Source organism: Podarcis liolepis (assembly GCF_965112155.1).
Source record: "Podarcis liolepis genome assembly, chromosome: 8".
Lineage (NCBI taxonomy): Eukaryota > Metazoa > Chordata > Lepidosauria > Squamata > Lacertidae > Podarcis > Podarcis liolepis.
This window is the reverse complement of record NC_139560.1, coordinates 45,350,759-45,369,439: the sequence shown is the minus strand read 5'-3', so window position 1 is coordinate 45,369,439 and position 18,681 is coordinate 45,350,759. Positions and strand designations below refer to the sequence as shown.

The window sequence follows — 18,681 nt, the reverse complement described above, 5'->3', positions numbered from 1 at the left end:
TACAGTTCCCAAGATACTTGGCCTGTCCCTCCGCCCCCCATCAGGGGTTCCGAAACTTGCCTAGAACAGACCTTCAGTGGGCGTGGCTTGAAGGGCCTCAGCTTCTTTACAACCAAACTTGGACTACAACTCCCATCAGCCCTAGCTAGCAAAGATGATGGGAACTGTAGTCCACAAAACCAGCTAGAGACCCAAGTTTGGTGGTAAAAAAGCTGAGGCCCTTCGAGCACCGCCCACTGAAGGTCTGTTCTAGGCAGAGCCAAGACGTAAACCTTCATTATTTTTACAGTCAGAGCCACCATCTAACAATAACTCCAATCCATGCCCATGGAATGCAACATAAATGGTACTAAGGATGATCCCAAGGATGATGACAGGTATTTAAAATTCTACAATTCACAATTTCTCCTCTAAAGGACATGAGATATTATTGTTAAATACCATGGTGATTTTAAAAAAATGCATAAAATTAACACTGAAAATTTTTGCAGTAACTTAACTTTGTAAACCTTTTGTGGCCAGGGCAGGCCCGGAAGTAGTTCCCGTGTCTTGTTCCTCTCTAAGGAATCAAGTTCAACCTTCATGGCATTTAACCATGGCTCAGCATCCTCTGAGGTTAAACTTTGGACCTCTTGGAAACCTGAAGGTTCAACTCACCATTTTGCCTTCAGAGTATTCCATACAAATCACAGATCCACCACTTTGTGGCAGTGCTGCAGTATAAATTCAGAGACACAAATCCTCACAATTTGTATATGCACTATCTGATTACAGCTTTCATCCATGCTAGAAAGTGTGCTATACAAATAATATATTCAATCCAATGGTGTAAAAAGAAAGGAGAGCTAAGACATAAAACCTCATGACTTTTACAACTGGAGCATTAGTAACTCAATTCTATACCCATGGATTGCACAATAAAAAACAACTAGCTTGGAACAGCTATGATGCTAAAACACAGATCTGAAATGCTAACTCCCATAGATCCTGATTTTTACAGTTACGTAGATGCCCCAGACCGACAGCCTAATAACATCCTTGCCTACAGACTGCACTGTAAAAATAGATCCAGTTTTTCATTGTGCCACTGTGGAATGAAGGCATATAGCCAAGGGCGACACTGATGTTCATCCTCCAGACTTTTACATGCTGATACCCCAGACTGAGTGCCTATGATCTCTGCTCATGGAGTGTATTGTGAGCTTTCATTATGTTATATATTTGCCTTGGAGTATATGCATGTAAATATGCATTTAACAACAACAGCTTGTAAGAACAACAAAAAACTATGAAGCTCTTTGGCAGTGCCACAAGATACTAGATCCGTAATTTAATATTATTATTTATTAATTACCTGATTTTTAATTACCCACCCTTCACCCTAAGGTGCCAGGGCAGGTTACAACAGTAAAACACAATATTAAAAACAGTTTTAAAAAACTTCAGAAAGATATCCCCAATTCATTTTTTTTCCAATTAATATTTTATTAGGTTTCAGAAAAAAGTACAAAAAAAAGAAAAATACAGAATCACAAAATACAAAAATACAGACATTAAAACACAAAGGGAAAAGAAAAAAGGAAAAAAGAAAAAGAAAACACATAAAAACAAATCTCGCTCTTTTTTAAATTCTCATCTTTAGTTAACTTATTCTCCTGACTTCTTCATGCCTCCCTTTTTTGTATCCCTTTTTTAAAATTTGGTTCAGCAAATTCATCTCCAATTTAACTTATCTATTATCAATCCCATTTTACATTTTATCTTGTTGCTAGAACCCCTTCAGATCATTTCAACGTCATCAACATTCAAAAATTTTACAATGCTTCTGTAAATAAATTTTAAATTTCCTCCAATCTTCTTCCACGAGCTCTTCTCCCTGGTCTCGGATTCTGCCAGTCATAAGATATCCCCAATTCAAAAGGGCAAAGCGTCTGTGCCAAATATGCGAACAACACAGTTTGTGTTTCTTATATTGTAATTTAATGTTGTGAACTGGCCTGAGATCAATGGATAAAGAGCAATACACAAATATAATAAAGAATGAGAATACCGTATTTTTCGCCCTATAGGATGCACCGTCCCATAAGACGCACCTAGTTTTTTGGGGGGGAATAAAGGGAAAAAAATTATTTCCCCCCCAGGCGCGGGGCTGGGGCAGCCCGAGCTTCCCCCGACCCCAGCCCCCAAACAGGCAGCTCTCTGCAAGCCGTGGGAGCCCAGCGGTGGCTCCCACTGCTTGAGGAGAGATCCGCGAAGCCTGGACGCGCTGAGATCAGCACGCGCAGGCTTCGGGATGCCAGCAACCCTCCCCAAGCAGTGGGAGCGTTCCCGCTGCTTGAGGAGAGATCCGCGAAGCCTGGACGCGCTGAGATCAGCGCGCGCAGGCTTCGGGATGCCGGCAACTCTCCCCAAGCAGCGGGAACGTTCCCGCTGCTTGGGGAGAGATCCGCGAAGCCTGGACGCGCTGAGATCAGCGCGCGCAGGCTTCGGGATGCCGGCAACTCTCCCCAAGCAGCGGGAACGTTCCTGCTGCTTGAGGAGCGGTCCGCGAAGCCTGGAGAGCGAGAGGGGTCGGTGCGCACCTACCGCTCTCGCTCTCCAGGCTTCAGCGAAAGCCTGCATTCGCCCCATAAGACGCACCCACATTTCCCCTTCATTTTTGGAGGGGGAAAAGTGCGTCTTATAGGGCGAAAAATACGGTAATAAGGTGGGTCTTAAAAATATATGCATGCATGAATCTGCAGGCCCTGGGATTTAACATCTAGAGACAAAAGAAGCATCATGAAGACTGAGAACTCTTAACGCGTGCATGCGCACACTGACTTTTTAAAATGGCGTCCTGTTGCGAGTAATACCATGCCCTTTCATTAACTTTTGCTTCCTCTTTAGTTAATTGAATTCTGGGCACTCTTCTCTCCAGCAAAGCAGCAAAGAGTGTTAGAAATACCTTATGAAAATCACTCATCTCTTACAAAGTAAAACAGCTTTCAAAGTGTGCTTTAAATTATTTACAGGCATATTAAATACTTTCCCCAGAGCGTTTAGCTATACATGCAGTTTTAACTCAAGGAGATTCCACTGCAGTCCACAGCAGAATGCTGCAGTGTGAAATGTGTAGCAGCCACTCAGCATTTTCTGTCACTGTTATCTCGTCAACAGGTAACTTATCAGTGGGATAACCTCTTCATACCTAAACATCTCTGCACAATATATTTAAAGCAGTATCATACTCCTTTAAACAGTCATGGCTTCCTTCAAACTGGGAACTGTAGTTTTTAAGTATCTTGAGAGAGTTTAGGAGACTTTTATTGCCATCATAGAGCTACAGTTTTTAGAGTGCTTTAACAATCCACTTCTAGAGGAAGTCTGGGAATTGCAGCTCTCTGTACTGTATAGTGCAGATGGGGCCTTATTCTGTATCGATTGGTTGTCATATTGACGGACTGCATTTACAGTTTTTCCTTCTGATCAAACAGGAATGTGCCTTCTGGCTTCGTGCATCACCAGTCCTGGATACTTGATGGTAAATGTACATGAACTAAACTCAATAATTGAGTGACCTATCGTGTTAATTTATCCCCTGCTATATTGTAGGGGTTGTGGATATTTGGCATTAACTAGCTGTCAATAGTATTCTGCACGAAATAGCATGAATCCCACAATAAATAGCCTGGTTCTTTTATAATATATGACCATCACGCATCCTGTGGCATTGAGTCTTGCACATTAACTGTATATTGTGTTGGAAAGTTCTCATATAAGATTTAAATCGGATGCCACAACTTAAAGTGAGCCACAGAACTGGAGGTCCCCAAACCAGTACAACAAAGCACACATTCCCATTTTCCTGTTGTTAAGTAACTTGTCAGTTACATCATGGGATTCACTGAATAGGGTGAAAAGGTGCTTGACTCACTTTCCATCATATATATGAGAATCAATGTGGTTTCCTGGAGAGAGGATTGTGGCATGTTGTGTGCTTTGGCTTCCAATTAGTGGCACAACTGTGTGTGCTGTTCGGAACCCGCTTCAGTTCTTAAAACCTTTAGCAGGACTCAAGTTGCTCTTTGTATCGCTGAGTTTCATTCTTAGGGTGTACAAACATTCCTCATATATGTATAGTTACAATAAGTTTAAAAATACTTTGTTCCTCCCCTCCCAGCCCTGAGGATTCCCCCCCCCCCGCCCAGCTTTGGTACATTGTGTGCAGGTTATGATTTCATGGCTTGTTTTGCCAACTTTTCAGATTCCTCCCGTCTCCCCTTTTCCCCTTTTGTGTATTTTATGACTCATTCCATAGTTAACTGTTTACCTGTCCTCAGTTGACTCAATAAAAAAAGCAAAATGAATTTCTACTGTTTTTCTTAGCATTTCCTTCCATGCACATTTACATTACAGGGGAGCTTAATTTGTGAGTGAATTGCACTTTTGCTGTTAAAATCAATCTAAAATTTCTGCATCCAGAAGGTTAAAGGCTTTAGGTTACCAACAAGCTGAAATAAAAAGTTACACTCCAGTAAAGCCTATTTTTAATACACTATCTGTACTGTATGTGTTTTGGGTGTGGAGATGGCAATTTGTTTATTCATGGCATGAATATAGGAACAGTATGTGTGCTTTTATCTGAAGACTTGGAGAGGCTTTTCCTCATCTTGCCTCTCTTGGGGCTCTGCTGCCCAGAGACAAGAGAGCTGTTGCCGTGGAGATGAAGGTGCCCTTTCCTGGCATGAGACCTGAGACCCTGGTGAGAAGGGGATCTCTCCTGTTGTGGGCTGCTTAAAGTGCCTTGCGTCTATTTTGTTGTTATTCTCTTTTTTTCCACTAGTTTTGTGAGGTCTCCTAATTATGAGCTGTTGAATGAATTGCTGAATGTGGGTGCAGTACTGATATTATTGGTATTGGGTATTATTAACTGATCTACTGGTACGTTTTATGCCCATTTAAACTTTTGATAATGTTCAAATGACCTGTAATTATGGAATTGGTAATGTTAAGTTGTAATGTATTGTTGTTGTTGTTGGCATCCGTCTGTCTCGGGAGACAATGGAGGAGAGCGCCTTTGTTTAAATTGTCTATCCTTTGAAGAGCTTTGAGCACCATGTATTTGTGGAAAATGTGCTACACAAATAAAGTGACTATGACATTAATATGACTTATAATGACAGCATCTTAAATGAGAATATAGTGGGTGGCTTCTGATGAAGTCGTACTCAGAGTAGACCCTTCAAAATCAATGGACATCAAGTTAGTCTTTAGTCACGTAATGCTAATAGTGGGGTAGGAGAGCTGAAAATAACACCAATAGTTTTCACATCCATTGCATCCCTTTGGTTTCAGATAGTACATGGGTAAAACGTAAAGAGTAAAGGGACCCCTGACCATTAGGTCCAGTCGTGACCGACTCTGGGGTTGCAGCTCTCATCTCGCTTTATTGGCCGAGGGAGCTGGCGTACAGCTTCCGGGTCATGTGGCCAGCATGACTAAGCCGCTTCTGGCAAACCAGAGCAGCACATGGAAACACCATTTACCGTACCTTCCCACCAGGGTGGTACCTATTTATCTACTTGCACTTTGACGTGCTTTCGAACTGCTAGGTTGGCAGGGGCAGGGAGCTCACCCTGCTGTGGGGATTCGAACTACCGACCTTCTGATTGGCAAGTCCTAGGCTCTGTGGTTTAACCCACAGGGCCAAAAGGTTGGGACACAAATTTTCACAGCCCTGTAGCAGTTATGGTGGCTCATTTACCAGAGCTATTTAGTGTTGACTCTGGAAAGGTATACTCGATTCTGACCCAACTAAGCCTGCCAGAGCACAATATACATGGCATGCTTTTTCAGCTCTCCTACCCCACTATCACTGATTCTGCTTTTCACACACCATTATAGCATGTAGATATTGTGGAAATATTCTGTTCAAAGATGAATAGAACCATTATAAGGCTGCAATATTATGGATACCACGTGGAATTATATTGGCAGGGCAGTGTCCAAAATATGCACTCGTAGACCCGATGAGTCCAGTATAAACACTGGGCTTCCATAGCTCATCGGCTGCCCAGTGGTGCCTGCAAACCCCTTCTTGGCCCAGCATTGTCTTTAATGGAGGTGTGTTCTCAGGGCTTGGTTATGGCTGGGTGGTGGATGGACTACTTCATCCTGGGGCTGGGCCTTTCGGCCTCTTTGCTCAGAAGACATCCCTATGATGTTTCATGTGCTTGAAGTTGCTGTTCTGAGTGCAATGGCAAAAGTGTGGTAATACAGTGGTACCTCGGGTTAAGTACTTAATTCGTTCCAAAGGTCCGTTCTTAAACTGAAACTGTTCTTAACCTGAAGCACCACTTTAGCTAATGGGGCCTCCTGCTGCCACCGCAGCACGATTTCTGTTCTCATCCTGAAGCAAAGTTCTTAACCCGAGGTAATATTTCTGGGTTAGCTGGAGTCTGCAACCTGTAGCGTATGTAACCTGAAGTGTATGTAACCTGAGGTACCACTGTAGCCAGTTTTCCTGACCTACATGACAAAGAGAAGGAACGTTGGCAGCGGCAGCAGCACATTAAAAACAGGATGTGAAATACAAAAGATTTAGCATGAATTCCCCCACCCTGCAATATTTGTTTGGCATGACAGAAGCTGACAGCACTGCATCAGTAGCACTTGGAATAGCGAAATGTAGCTGTCGTTCCCTACTTTTTTATTCCCCAGGGCTGCTCTGCCATTAGACAAACCAGCCTCAGGCAGCAGATTCTGGAGAGCAATCAGTGGCAGAGATATGTTAGGGGAGAGTTGTGTTCCCTTGTGCTAAGTTGCTGCCTTAAGGTGTGGTGGAGAATGCTGTCCCACTGCCAGTGTTGAAGTAAGGTTCAGCTGTCAGTCTGGTCAGCTTCAGTATAGGCAAAGGGGGCTGGGCTGGGCACCAGCTTTTTATTCATCTCAGGCAGCAAAATGTCTTAGGCCAGCCCTGAGAGTCTTTTTATTATCTACCAATATGTCTTTGCATTAAGCACCTAACCAAGATTTGGCTAGCTGTATCCATCTAGTGCAGGTTTAGCAGCTCATCCCTATTTTTACTGCACTCAGAGACCGATCACATCAATTCTAGGGAGAATTGCCTCAGCTGGGGTTTCAGAGTGATGTTTAATTATGCCTTTGTGGAATGACAAGTGTTTTTTTATTTATGTTTATATAACACTGGGCTGGGCAAAAGTCCAATAAGACAAGAGAAACAAGAAGTCAGTGTAATTCGCTTAGAGTGCCTAGATCTTATACCAAGGAAAAGAAGCCAAAATACCTAAATTGTTATTTTCTTATAAGCACACAAATGACTTCTTTGTGTCTCATACAGTGTTGTAAGCATTTCCCTGGATCAAGTTAGTGGGTACAACTCTCCAATGTGTCTTGGATTAGAAACAGAAGTGTTAGAGCTTATCCAGACAATCAGTTGAAAGCTTGCCCTTACCACATGTTAGCTTTTGCCAAATGGCCCAGTGAGCAGCTTGATTTAAAGGCAATAATGTGACATTCAGTCTGCATCCTTGATACCAAGATGGATAGCAAGACTGTGGCCTCCGGCATACATGGAAAAAAACATGCCACCTTTCTGACCTAAGATAAAGGGGGCTAATTTGCCTGAAGGGGAGCATTGCTAAAGGCTCTGTTACTCAAACTCTATCGGATGTGGCTTCCATAGAGGATAAGGGTGTTGCTACCAGGAACCCTGTGAAAGGCAGGAGAAATATTCCTAAGCTGCAATATATGTTGGCATTCCCAATACCTCTATAACCGAGAAAGAGAGAGAGAGAAGGCTGGAAATTTTAACAGCAATTAGCTGGGAGAACTGGGAAACCAAAATCATAATTTGAATAAAAATAACCACAAATGTTTCTAAAGTTCATCATTTTGTTATCTCATTGATCAATCAATGAATCACCTTCTGGGTCCAAAGTTGGATCACTGAGCTTTGAACACCAGAAGATGCATAACTGGCAAGTGTAAACATTGTATGAAGTAAACGTGCTGTGTCCTGTCGTTCATGTGTTTGAACAGGTTTTGAGCTCTTTATGGTAAGTGCACAAGCTACCCATGGGCTTATGATATGCTTGCCTTGGAATATGTACCAAAACAACAACTCAGGCATAAATTCTATACATACCCATCTGCAGTAAGCTCCACTGAAAACAATGAGACTCATTCTGAGTAAACATATATAGAATTGTACTGTCAGTGTTTTCTAAAAATAAATGTATATGAATTTCCCCCTTGACATATTGTTTTATTCCTGGAGAAGTCTTACACTCCAAATGCAATGTGATTAAGCTAAAAAACCCCACAATTTTCTAATTGAATAATTAAGTAGAACTGGTGGACTTTCTTGATCCAGCTCGTGACTGGGTTTAAAACTCGCCAGCATGCAGTCCACACTGTTGTTTCTGAAGAATAAAGGCAAGATCAGCATGCTGGTTAGTTGTGCTCATCAAATTTCTCCAAGAAGATGTTGGCAGTAAGTTATAAGGTAATCCTGCCACTTTATTTATGCTGCTTTAACCTTGACAAAGTGCTGAAGTAGCCTCTGGCAGCCTATGTGCAGAGGAAGTGTCTCCATTTACAGTTGCTGAAAGGTGATTTTGACACTCTGCAGAAAAAAAGTTTAGTGTAATGTGTAAGTCAACATTTTCCAAGAATCTATAAGGAAGTATATGTTTGAGTCAACATGTTTCAACTCTGAAAAATTAAGGCCCAATTACACATTACATAGAAAAGCATGTAAAACCATGGGCATAGCCAAGGGGGGCAGGGGGTGTCCTCCCCAAATCAATAAAAATCAATATAAATGCATAGCAAACTGAGATTCTGCCCCCCTAACAAAAGGCCTGCTTCCCCCTAACAAAAGGCCTGCCCCCCCAACAATAATCCTGGCTACGCCCATGAACCAAACCTACCCATTGATTCTCTTCCTCATTCCCCGCTCCAAAAAGGAAACTTCAGGAGAGGGCAATCTGTAGTGGAGGAGGATGGGGAAAGGGTGAAGCAGCTCTTTTCCATCATACTGCTTCTCTGCTCTAAATTGATCACTCCCAAAACTGGCTTTCCCCCCCAAACAACAACAAAAGGCATTAAAATGTGGCTACATGTGTAACATGTCAGACCTCAATAAGTGTGTAACATGCAAGCCTTATTAACTGATAATTATCACCAATATATCAAAAAAACCTGCCATTTCTATTGTTATACTATACAGGAAACAATACAAAAGGCATTGTGGGTGTAGCAATAGAGGGGTGTGTGTGTGTGCGCGCGCGTGCAGCGTTCTCCATCCTTGATTCCCCAGCTCAGATGATGTTGGACATTGTCTAAGATGTTTGGGGATGATGAGGAGAGGAGAGGGGAAAATATATTATTACATTCCCTAGTGGTTATGAATTACAAATATTATTTGTGTAGCTAAAGCTATTAAAAAAGATAACCCTGAGTAGTTTATCTTAAGTTCAGTGCATGGGGGTTGCGTTGTAGAGACAGACTTAGCTTTTTAGTAATTTCTTCATTCCCATCACAAACCCTGTCACCAGTCTGATTCACACATACATATTAATCACTTAAATCTTATGGACTGCAACAGCAGCTGATGACTTTCAGATAAAAGTGTCTGTCAATTTTGGTTCTCTCCATTTCTCATTTTTCCAGTATTAAAGACAGTTCTCCATATTTCTGCAGCAATTTGCAAATATATATATATATTTTAAAATCTTCATGAATTTTAGTGCAAATATCTCCTAATAAATACATTACATACACATTTTGACAAACAATTTCCCCTAATAAAAGGCACCCCTATATGTTATCTTCATTAATATATTGTTATGCACACTTCCCCTAATATATGCTTTTCTTTCAAAACAAACAAACCCACCATTGATTGGTTGGAGAGCTGCACTGCACAATTAATATTAGCGCAACTTTTGAAGGACTGCTGTGTTTCAGTTCTCACATTGTTCCAGAAAGTGCAAATCAATTTCCTTAAATACTAACTGAGTTGGATTTCTCCCCGTCCCTACTTGCAAGTGTGAATGGGCCATCGCCAGACATAACTGTTCAGATCACCTCCAGCACCTCATAAAACATTGCCGTGCTTCTCAATGTTACACTTCAGATATTCAGTTGCCAATCATTAAGTCTAATTTATTTATTCATTTCCTTAACTTTCTGCATTTAGCAGAGATGGTTCTTCCATTCCACTTCCCCCCCCCCCAACCAACCTTGGGGGGGGGGGTTGATGAGAGATAGAGACTGGTTGGTTCAACCTGAGCTAGTTGTAGAAACAAACGCCACGGAGTCAAGTTGAGTCTGCGCCTAGGCTCCTTCGCCCCACCACAATAAAACATTTGAGGGGGTCTGCCCCCCAAAGTTGATGGGCATTGCCTTAGAAATGGTGCGCGTGTATCGCATCATGGGATCAATTATGCAGGCGGGGCTTACTTGTCCCACCCCCACCCCCAATATTTCGTTCAAGTTGACACCCCTGATCGCAGCCGCGGGAGAAATGCCATGGAGGGCTAGTCTCTCTCTGCGTAACGATGGGGACCCCAGACCTGCCAACCTCCCTACACGTGGCCGTTGTTATGACTGCTGGCTGTTTCCCAGGCTGGGCTGAAGGAGAGGTCTCTCAGTGGATCGCTTGCCCCCCCACCCGCCCCTTTGCCTCCCCGGACTCCGTCTCCGCAATGTAGGCTGCGGCGGCGTCTCGGCCTGGATCCTGCGAGGCTGGCGGCCGAGCGGCAGGGGGTGTCTTCGCTGCCTCCGCCTCCTCCGCCTCGCCGCTCCTTTCCCTTTTCTGCGCCCTTCGGGCCAATCGGCGCAAAACAAAGGCGCGCAGGAGGAGCGGAGGGAGGCCCATCTCCGCCTGCCCTTCCCTCCCGGGTCAGTGGCTCCGCGCGCCGTAAACAAACGCAGCCCCGGGGTCGCCTCGTGCGCGCTGGAAGGGAGCCCAGGCACGATGGCCAAGAGCCGGGCTGCCAGCCCAGCGATGGCTGGGCTCCTCTTGGCGCTCTGGTCCCGCTGCTGCTCCGCGGATCCTCGGGTGGATGGTTCTCCGGACGAGTCCCAAGCGCCGGGGCTCAGCCTCCATCCGCCCTACTTCAACCTGGCGGAGATCGCCAAGATTTCGGCGACCGACACCTGCGGCCAGGACGAGAGCGGGAGGCCTCGCCGAGAGCTCTTCTGCAAGCTGGTGGGGGGCCCCGCCGCTTTCCCCGCGGGGAAAAACATCCAGGTAACTCCGGGTGGCGCGGGTGTGGGTTAAGTTGGGGATCAACTGAGGGATCAGTGGCATGGATCCTCCAGTCCAGATCATTAAATGCGGACAAATTAACTCATTCTGTACCTGTGCAGCCACTCTGGTCTCCTAACATGATGTACCCCTTAATCTAGACTGAACAGTCAGGATAGTTAATGAATTGGCAGAAGGTTGCATCTCTTCCGCGGGCGCCTCTCCTTCCGCCAGTACTTTACGCGCAAGCTGCATATTTTAAATCAATAGTTGCCAGCTTTGTTTTACCGGCATCGTTAACCGCTTGACACCTGTACACGACAGAAATTTAATAGGTGCAGCTTTCCCATCGGATCTCTGTGCAGCAGAAAGATGCACCAGTTGAATTCCTGTGTTTCTTTGACAGATTAAAGGCACAGGAACTGTGTAGGGGGAAAAAATATTCGGGGAGGGAGTACTCTCCCCTATGTATAGATAACCTGGATCGGATATCCCTGCCTTCACTGCCATCTTCTCATGATCCAGGTGCTGACACTTTGGAAATGTTTGGGTGTTTCCATAAGTTCAGTACATAATTATGATTGAAATGAGGGCCAAAGTAACTATTATTCTTTGGATCTCACTCACCCACAGTCTGTCAAGTAGAGTACAAGGGTAGGCTCTTGTGCATGTGCTGAAGGTAACTGGTTAGGAATACAGAACGAGGTTATAGTGGTAGTTAACTCATCCATTGCAGCTTAGAGATGCTGCTTCACCACTTAAAAATGGGGAAAACTGCTTGTACTGGCAGGAAAGTGTCCTTCAGGATTTGTGAAGTGCTGAATAAAAGGTCCTCTTAACAACTGGTGGCCTTCCTTCCATAGAAAGAGACGGCATATGCCAATTCTGTAGGGCATTCCCAGGGACCTCTGCAATATATACAAGCTGCCCTTCCACTTTCTCTGTGCCTGTCCTAAGACGATACAAGAAGAGCTCTGCTGGATCAAGCCAAATACACATCTTGTCCAGAGCTGACCACATAACTTACAAAAATAAGACTGATCTCCTACACTTTATACCTTTCAATGTTGGAGGAAGCCCTCTTTGTAGATCTCTGTTACTCTCCTCATGGACCTGCCTTCCATCTGGTATTGTTGTGTCAGTATTATGATATGCTAATCTGTTGGCAAGGCAAGGAGAAGACCTATTCTATTCATGTCCTGCTTGGGTGGGGCGGCTTCCCATAGGCATCTGGCTGGCCACTGTGTGAGAACAGAATTCTGGACTAGATTGGGTTAAAGAAAATGCCCCCCCACCCCCTGCTTCGACAGTAGCTTCTAGGATCTTGTCTGTCTGAAGATAAGAACAGTAAATTCTAACCAAAAAATGATCTATTACAGTGTGCACCATTAGTTCAGCATGTACCTTACAATGGCATATGTGAAGAAATGTGCCAAATGATCGCCAAGCCAAATCCCTATTTGTCATGTCTGTATTTGATTCCTATCTATTTTTAACTGATTCTAAATGCTCACCACAACCAGTCTAGATTTGCATATTTTAAATCAATTAACATACAGTATATGCAGAACAGCTTTACTGTGCAATCGTAACTATCTCTACCCAGAAGTAAGTCCTTTTGAATCCAGTGTGTCTTAATCCCACGTAGGAAGACCTAGGATTGTAGACTAAGCCTTCCTTATTTTGTGAGCGAGATGACAACCCCTCTTAGAGCTAACATGCACTACAAATTTTATATGACTACAGGAAATTAGAGGCATCTAATTAGAGGAATCTTCTGAGGGGCAAATTTGAATGCTGCAGACTACCTGATTTTAACATTAAGAGGTTTTAGAAGCAATTACAGTCATTTAGGCAGAAGCAAATCCTAACAGGTGAATTAAGCCAAAGGTACTGTTTCTGTGGTATTGTTTCCTTTCACCCATTTATGAAGTTAAAACCCTGTGGTTTAGTTGTGAATTGATATAATTCTACAGTTAGGTATGACAGCAATAGTGAACAAGAGAATTCCTCTTACTTTAACATTTGTTGCAGAGATTCTGGGTGAGAGGTCACCTGCGATTTGTGCTTGATCCAAGCTCCCGGAAGGATTACTGATAGATGTGCCCTGGCACAAGAGTACATGTTGTGTGCTGCTTACAGAATTTGTAGAAATGTGCATTCAGCAGCTTCCCTCTCCTGTTTCTAACAAAGCCTCATTGAGACACATAGCAGAAATATTTCTGTAGTTTACCAGTCATCTTTTTGGTTCAAGAGGGGTTCCAAATTCTTTCAAAAGGCTGGGGAAAGCAGACCTGGAAAATGTGATAACAGCACAGTGCATATGCGATCACACTGCCCCAACCCTCGAATTCAAAGTTAAGGAAGAGAGTTTTTATGGACACCATATTTCAAATACCTATGAAATGGGAGAAGGCTTAAACAAACATGCTCACATCTATTCATGTCCGCAGTATAAAAGAATGGAGAGAGTGAATGAACATATTCAGATAATCATAGATGTAAGATAGAGAACTTTAGCAACAGGAAATATCAGTTAACTGGAAATGCTGTACTTGCTCCACTGTGCCCTGCTCTGTGTCAGAAGTATGAATGGGGCTTGACCTTGTACTTTGGTGTGGGTGTGTGCCCAGAAAAGAAGCTCTCCTGCAAACAACAACAACAACAGCAACACAAGGGTAGCAGCATAAGAGGATGGGGTGGGACAACAACCAACCAACCAACTACAAAACTCACAATTGGCCAATACCTATTTTTAGATCAACCAAAAGTGTGGCAAACCTTTTGAGTTCCGTGTAACTCTTCAAGCAAGAAATTATACAAAGCAGGAAGTGAGGGAGAAAAGGACACTTAACATTCAAAGGATGTAATTGCTCTGGCAGATCCACAGCCCTCAGGTAACTTGGAGAGAATTCTGGGAAAAGTTTCAGAATTTCCAAGTTGCTTCCAAAGTTTTATTATTTATTCCTTCCCTAATGAAATAAGACAGGCACTGACTTGGGTGAGTACCTGCTGAAGACTTGTTGGCTGCTGACATTTTTAGCTTGGTATCTATATTGCCTCACGGTGGAGGTCATTTTATTGCGGTTTTAAATATTTCAAACGTGTGATTGCTTTATATTATGTTTACATCTGGTATCGCCCAGATGAAGAATGGTATATGAGTATTTAAAATAAATACATGTACAAAGGTCACATTCAGGAATCCTACAAGGCAGCTGATTTGTTTCCCAACATCACATTCCCAGCTCTTCATCACTGAGCAGTGGCGTAGCGTGGGTTGTCAGCACCCGGGGCAAGGCAAGTAATTTGCGCCCCCTAGCCCGTGGATTTGCACCCCCTAACCCGTGGATTTGCACCCCCTAACCCGTGGATTTGCACCCCCTAACCCTAACCCCCAGATGTTGCGCCCGGTGCGCCCGGCCCCCCCTGCACCCCCCACGCTACGCCACTGTCACTGAGATGTATTCAGGCTGCAAACATCTCTAAATCCTCTTTATGTTTCTGCCTCATCAAAAATGCAAATAGGTCTTTCTATGCATGTGCACTGCCCTCCCCCTTTCCTCCATTTAATGGTACATGTATATGACTTTCTCCAAGCTTTTTGGGCTATCTCATTGAAACATGAGTTATTCCCAAATATACCCTAACGCTTCACTCCCATTGCGAAAACCATCTTGTAAAACCAGCAATCTACCTGACAGGAGGAAGGGCAACCCAGTATCCTGTAACCTCAGAGCTATATTCAGTTCTTTCTCTACCACCACCCTACACACAATTAACTTCACTCAAAGGGGAGAGCGATGATAAGCCCTCTCCCTTTTGCACTCGTCCCCTTTCCTGCAGCATCTCCTCTCCTATTTTGAGGAGTGAAACATCTGCAGTGGTGAGTATGTTGTACTTGTTTAGACTCCTCACATTATTTAGAACCCTGGAAAGATGTGGTTGTCTAAATAGGCCAGGGAGTCTATCCAAGTGCAGCAGACTCTCTTCAGCAGAAACTCAGCTCCCAACAGGTATATCCAATAAGATAAAGTAGAGGGACAACCCAGGTGTCATTATGGTTTTGACCCTAGATGGGCAACATAGTTATAAGTGTTGTGCTTAGAGCTGGACTGGAATTTCCAATACTATGTTTGAGAAGATCATTTCCTACATGTTCCGTTTATGCCCTGTATAGACTACTCCTGTAGAAGGTACATATGCAGCCATACTTCCAATTTTCCATAGGCTACATTACTTTTTGTACTGAGAATAATTTTATATACACAGTCATGGAAACTCTAGAAGATGTGCGTTTTGAGGTGACTAGTATATGCAGAGCTGCTTTGATGAATCATGGCCCAGATCCAGGCAATACTCCCAATCTCCTGGAACTGAGACGTTGTACCAGGCAGGCTGCATTGTGGAATGCCTTTCTGCAGATACTGTCAGTGTAAAGCAAAAGGAAAAGTTTGCCCGACAACTTATTTTCCTTTAGCTTCCATCTGCCATCTTCGTTGGCAGCTCTTGTGGAATGTACTTTAAATAACTGAGATGCTTGCTGCTCCAGAAGAATTCACTGACGTACATTTAGAAACATTATTAAACTTGTCCTCAGAACTCCAAGTGACCTAGTTAAGTTGAAATGACTCTCTTGTGGCCTAATCTTCAGTAACCTGGCAAAAAAAGCCTGTCCAGTTTGACCATCAGCAGAGGGGGGAAGGATGGAGAACCTCCATCCCCAATCCAATTTGATTACTTTGTTTTCTTACCACCCTTTAAATACTTCCACTTGCCACTTCTCTTCTCCCAGAGGGGAGGCCATTGCTGTGTGCCAAACCATTGCAGCCTAATGTTTCCATGTGGTCATCCTGTATTTTTTCAGACTTGATGATCCTCCCTAATAAAATTATCCACCTGCTGCAGAAAAACTTTTCAGGCAACTGTCCTTTTATTGAAAAGCTTCCTTCTTGCCTTGCTTCTTGTTTGGTGTGCCTTGAAGTTTAGTGAATTGCCCTTTAATTAGTGCACTGCTATTCCTTGTGCCTGGAAGTAATGTGCGTAAAAATTGGTGGATTTTGGCCATGGGCATATAACACTTTATCAGGTGCCATCTAGAGCCATCGTTTTAATTCTGCTTTTAGCTGATTGTTGAAAAGCACTACCTTGGCTAGATCTTCCAACTTCCTAGATCTTTAACTATTAGCGGTCAAGTTCAAACGGTCGCATTGATCATTACATTTTTTTTGTTTTCTTCTCTTTCAGGGCCAGTTTTGTGACTATTGCGATGCCGCTGATCCCAACAAAGCTCACCCAGCAACCAATGCTATAGACGGGACAGAGCGCTGGTGGCAAAGTCCTTCTCTCTCCTTAGGTTTAAAGTATGATGTGGTCAACATTACTTTAGATCTAGGACAGGCAAGTACAGGTGTTGCTTTCCATGTTGTTGACTTTGACATTTTCCCTTGTCTGTTGTCTATTCATGGCCCAAAGTATGATGGGAGCTGTTTAGCATTCAAAGAGCTAACCGCCAGTCTCTTTTTGCTCCCACCTCTCAGGATAAAAGCCATTTTTATGTAATGAGATGTGCATGCCTTTAAGATTCCAGATTGAGTAACTCTTAATTATTTCTGGATGCTGAGCTCAACAAGAATTCCATCAACAACTTTCCCCTACTATTGGCCATTGGAGATTCTACTCTATAATCAAGGAGCTCTGGGTCACAGTGTCTGACCTCAGTTATCAGCCCTTAATATGAGGTTATCAATTAGTGATGTCCATGACATTAATAAAACTGTTAGGCTAGTGAAACATATTCAAAATAGCACTTGTATTGAGATTATGAAACTTTATCGATGAATCAGGTGACTAATCCCTTTAAAGGGGGGCTGCTAGTTGACTAAAAACCTTTAACCATAGATACTACATCCTCTCTATTTACTAAATTATGTTTTAGGCCAAGTCAATCATAGAATTGTAGTCCAGTCCCCTGCAAGGCAGGAAATTCTGCTCACAACCACCAACCTTATGCTTAAGAGACAGACCCACTGACCCACTGTGCCTCAGGAGGGCTTTCTGTAATTGTGGTTACTCTGTTCTAAATTACCAATGGAATGGATACAGACAGAAAATTAGTTGCTGCTACTTTGTTGTTCCATCAGTAGATGACATTGTTTAATAATTCAACTGCTGAAGACTTCACTAGATCAGAAAGATTTACTGCGGGGATTTTCTGCAGCTTCAGAAACTCCAGGGTGCATGCAGGCTCCCTCTACCCACAAGGCTGCTTTGTTCAACTGAGGTAGTGGCAGCTCTGTGCAGGCATGGAGAAGTAAGACACCTCTGCTTCTTCCCCTTATGGGAGAAGTAGCACCCCAGCTTGTCCATAGAGTTGCCTATCTTTCACCTGAGAGAGAAGACCCTCCTCGCATGCTCCTTCTAGGAAGGTGTAGAGGAACATCACTGGTCCCCAGTGTAGTGATATTAGCAGCCGTTAAATAAATTACCGCACTCATTTTTCAGACCTAACTTCACATTAAGGAAATAGGTAAAATTCTGTGGCGTTAAACGGATCCAAAAGCAGAGAGTTGAGAATGACTGTAAGCATATGGGAATGGGCAACAACCAATTCAGCTGCTATCAAGAAACATAACTGAGTTCTTGAGCAACTGGTTGTTGATGCACACAGCTCAAGTAGTGCCTTCTTAGCTCCTTCCTTCCTAGACTGTGGAAACAAACCATAGAGTGATTGGCTTAGCTTTAAGTGAGAACCAGAGCTTGTGATTTGTTTTCTCAAACAAACCATGAATAGGAAGGCAAAAACGAACCTTGGCTTCCAATTGTGGTTTCTTTGGAGAGAAAGAAGTGTCGGGTCACACGTAATGCTCAGCTGGCCACATTCTGGTTTATTTCCCTACTCTAGGAAGCCAAGCAGGGAGTGATTGAACTGTCTGTGTAGCAGCTCACAGCTCTCACACAGTTTAATTTCTCTAACCATGGGTTGTGGCCAGTGTTAGGTGTGATTGAAGCCAGAGAACAGATGTCATGAGCTGGCTGTGGATGACAGTTCTTGGGGTGAAGTGTCTTTCACTATCAATCTGATTTAGGATCAGTAGTTTTTGTTGTCTGCTGTACAAGCCCATGAGTCTTTGTAAACAGGCCGAGCAACAACAATTGGTATGCGTAGTAACAAGCGTGCTTAACAATATACTTTGGAAGCTTTGTAAACTAGTGTATTCCCAATACACAGAAATTCTATAGAAATATTGACAGCCAAGGAAGCATTTCCTGTCTTTCAGTGTACTTTCACTATTAGAAAGCAAATACCAAAGATGTTGTTCCACACTGCTTCTCACCCATTAAAAAGAGCTAAAATCTTACACTGATTAGGTAAGTAGGAAGGAAGTCACTGAGAGTGAATAGGAGGAACATGTCATTCA

The 18,681-nt window shown here is 43.3% G+C and overlaps 1 protein-coding gene across 1 annotated transcript in view; it reads left to right on the top strand.

The window, feature by feature from the left end:
• The first annotated feature begins 10,746 nt into the window (after positions 1-10,746).
• LAMA3 (laminin subunit alpha 3) overlaps positions 10,747-18,681 on the top strand; it is a 131,907-nt gene continuing 123,972 nt past the window's right edge. The window contains 2 exon segments of the mRNA XM_083517629.1: positions 10,747-11,263; positions 16,508-16,660. Coding sequence (XP_083373755.1) covers positions 10,988-11,263; positions 16,508-16,660 — 429 coding nt within the window. The 5' untranslated portion in view covers positions 10,747-10,987.